Raw genomic sequence first — 3,633 nt, 5'->3', positions numbered from 1 at the left:
CCAGTGGTGAGAATCTTTGTTTTCTTGATGTTGAGCTTCAATCCATATTGGAGGCTGCAGTCCTTGACCTTCTGCAGCAAGTGCTTCAGGTCCTCTTCAGTTTCAGCAAGCAGGGTTTTTTCATCTGCATAACGGAGGTTGTTGATGAATTTTCTACCAGTCCTGATGCCACATTCTTCCTCATACAGCCCAGTGTCCCAGACGATCGTTCTGCATACAGATTGAAAAGGTATGGACACAATGCATCCCTAGCGGACCGCACTTCCTGATTTTGAACCATGCAGTGTCTCCTTGCTCTGTTCTGACGAATGCCTCTTGGTCCATGTATAGGTTTCGCATAAGCACAATCAAATGTTCTGGGATTCCCATTCTTCTCAGAGTCAGCCACAGCTTGTTGTGATCCATAGTTGAAAGCCTTTGCATAGTCAGTAAAGCACAGAGAGACATTCCTCTGGTATTCCCTGCTTTCTGTCTAGATCCTTCTAACATTAGCTATAATATCCCTAGTACCGCGGCATCCTCTAAACCCAGTCTGCACATCTGGCAGTAAATTATTGGATGTTGTATAGCTCACAGATGATAATTCTTGTCTATATTATAGGTTTGAAAGGTATGCTTTTCATACTCTATGATCCTAATATTTGGTGCTTAAGCAGTATTTTTTCTAAACTTTACATTCACAATATTCATTTTAGGAAAGTTGTTTAAATGAAGCTCCTTTCTCCCATGGCAAGTCCCGTAATACGCTATTCTCTTTCAATCACAGATGACACAGCTCAGGTTACCTCTGACTATGAAACCAATAACAACAGTGACAGCAGTGATATTGTGCAGAATGAAGATGAGACTGAGTGCCAAGGAGAGCCACTGAGGAAAGCATCAGCTTGCAATACCTACACCCCGGAGGCCATGATGTTCCTGGTAGCCCCATTACACTTAACTCACTCATTTGCATGTGTAATTGGTTTCTACTGTAGAGCTAGGCTCTGCTATCGATCCCTGGATCATCAGAGTTACAGATGCATCTTATTTGGACCATACATATGATACATACCTATTTTGATCAATACAACTCTGCCTTCCGAACCTTATTGATCTCTTGATGGGGCTATTACTTGGTGGTTAAAAACAAAAGTGTTCATTGCCTCAAGTGGTTGCCGTCAAAAAGTATAAGCACCCCCTAAATTATTATAGTCTGTAAAATAGTATTTTAAATGATGCTATGTCTATAAATATGAATAAAAGAAATGTATATGTCAGTTATCTTATGATATTTTACCCTGGTGGTTTTTCTCCAGTACCTTATTGCTTTCTGAAACAATCAAATTTTTATTTTTATTATCATATTAAGAAATTCTATTCCTTTCATTTTAATATTTACATATATATATAGTTAATTTTTAAATTATTCTTTCCTTTTAAAAAATTTATTGATTTTCATAGAATAATCCCTTTACATTATGATTAAAATATTCTTTAGTGGTAATTTATTTTGCACATGTTGGGTCATTTAAGGAGAATGAAAGCTCCAATTTGAATAGATTTAATTTGATAGGAGTAACAAAGATGAAAAATAGATGGCCTAGTGGTAAGAAGCTTGTGCTACAATCCCAAAGTCACCAAATTCAAATCAACCAGCTGCTCCATGGGAGAAGGATAGGCATCTCCTTCCATGTGATTTACTGCCTCTAAAAACCCACAGGAGGTCAACTATAGCTAAGTTCTTACTTGATAGCACACAGCAACAATATGATATGATTATCAATTGTTGTTATTGTCCTTTTTATTTTACTTGATTTACCACTTTTGATAAAAATATATTGTTACATAAAATTTTGTAAATCATCACAATTTGGAATTGGTTTTTTTTTTTTACCTTTGTTCCCTCTCTTTTGAAAATGCACATTTAAGAGTGTCCTCATTTGGACTTTGCATTTACATGATGCAGCTTCTCAGGAAGTAGTAGAATTATTCTTAAAGCTTTTTAAAAATGTGGTAATGTCATTCTTTATTATTAGTACTGCTTCTGAAATATAAGCTATCCCTCTCTGAGTCTGGGTTTCTTTAATATTTACATAAATTTATCAAGAAATAAACAGCCAATTTAACAGTTCTCTAACATCCTTACAGGAACTTCCATTTAAGAAAATAAGCCTTAAATTTTGTAAAATGAGCTCCTCAAAAATATGCATGGCTAGGGAACTCTGGTGGCCTAGTGGCAAGAAGCTGCACTGCAATCCCAGAAGTATGTGGTTCAAATCCTCCAGAAGAAGGAGGGGCAACCTCCTCCTGTACCAGTCAGATCTGACTTTACGATACACACACACACACACACACACCACACACACATACATAATAAAATAAAATTAAAAATATATGCATGGCTACATATGTGTATATGTGTGAATATATACATATATGTATGTACCATTTATATTTAGTCAATTTTAAATATCAGAAATGCCATAGACAGAAAGTTAAACTTCCCTGTAAGGTTTCCATGTTTGTTACCTTCACAGAAGCTGGTATTCACATCTTACTCTCACGGAATACCTGATGAATTCAAACCATAGTTAGCTTCCAAATGCTTTCAATACATCTTAGAGTAAACTAGTGGTTTCTTTTCACCCAGAAAAAGGGAGAGAAGGAAATAGGTTCAGAAAGAAAAATTAGTCTGTAGTGTTTTGGTGTTCTAAGTGGTAAGAAACTTCACTGCAATCCCAAGGGCACACGGTTCCAGTTGACCAGCTGCTCTTTGGGAGGATGGCCAATCTCCCTATGGGATTAAACTGCATCTGAAAACCCACCACAGAGTCAGCTGTGAGGTAGTTCCAATTTGACAGCATGCACCATAACAACTTTTAGAATAAACATCCACTGTTGCCAGAGTTTGCATTAACCAGAGACGGATGATCATCAAACAATGCAAAGTTCATAGTCTAAAACAGGTGTTTTACTTCTAAGGTGGGCACAATAGTCCTGTTCATCTTAAGTTTTTTAAGAATATTCATTCACATGAAATTTTAAGTCCTTTGCTTTTGGTAATCCTTGTTAAATTGAAATTGCCAAAGCATGAATGGCTTTGTATAAAAACTGTGTGATGTTAAAAACACTTCTCCCTTAATTTTCATTACAGGACAAACCAATTCTTGCTCCTGAACCTCTTGTCATGGATAATTTGGACTCAATTATGGAGCAGCTAAATACATGGAATTTTCCAATTTTTGATTTGATGGAAAAGATAGGAAGAAAATGTGGCTGTATTCTTAGTCAGGTACGAAATGCATTCATACATATGACTAAAGATAAAATAATTCCTCAGCTGTATGTAGATATCTAGATTACTCAGCTGTATGTAAGATATGTAGATTCTCCTTAGAAGCAAGATTGGTGAAGATTCATCTCAAATAATTTGGGCATGTTGCTAGGAGAAACTATTCCTTGAAGAATGACATCATGCATATAAAGTTGGTGGGGTGGCAAAGAGAGGAAGACCCTCAACCAGGTAGATTGACACAGTGACTCCATCAGGGGCTTGAGTGTGTCAGAGATTGTGAATTTGGCATGGGACTGTTTACAGGGTTGGTATGCATTATACTCTATTTGATGTTCTTGTTGTTGTTGTTATGTGCC

The 3,633-nt window shown here is 36.6% G+C and overlaps 1 protein-coding gene across 1 annotated transcript in view; it reads left to right on the top strand.

Moving 5' to 3' along the window:
- PDE3A (phosphodiesterase 3A, cGMP-inhibited) overlaps positions 1-3,633 on the top strand; it is a 458,178-nt gene that overhangs the window by 388,393 nt on the left and 66,152 nt on the right. The window contains exons 8-9 of the mRNA XM_006889065.1: positions 767-921; positions 3,137-3,274. Of these exons, the coding sequence (XP_006889127.1) occupies positions 767-921; positions 3,137-3,274 (293 nt within the window). The remainder of the gene's footprint in view (positions 1-766; positions 922-3,136; positions 3,275-3,633) is intronic.

The sequence above is a fragment of the Elephantulus edwardii genome, unplaced genomic scaffold (genome assembly GCF_000299155.1).
Source record: "Elephantulus edwardii isolate Elephantulus edwardi_28Jun2011 unplaced genomic scaffold, EleEdw1.0 scaffold00075, whole genome shotgun sequence".
In the NCBI taxonomy this organism is placed as follows: Eukaryota; Metazoa; Chordata; class Mammalia; order Macroscelidea; family Macroscelididae; genus Elephantulus; species Elephantulus edwardii.
The sequence above is the reverse complement of the archived record's forward strand: the minus strand, read 5'-3'. Positions and strand labels throughout refer to the sequence as shown.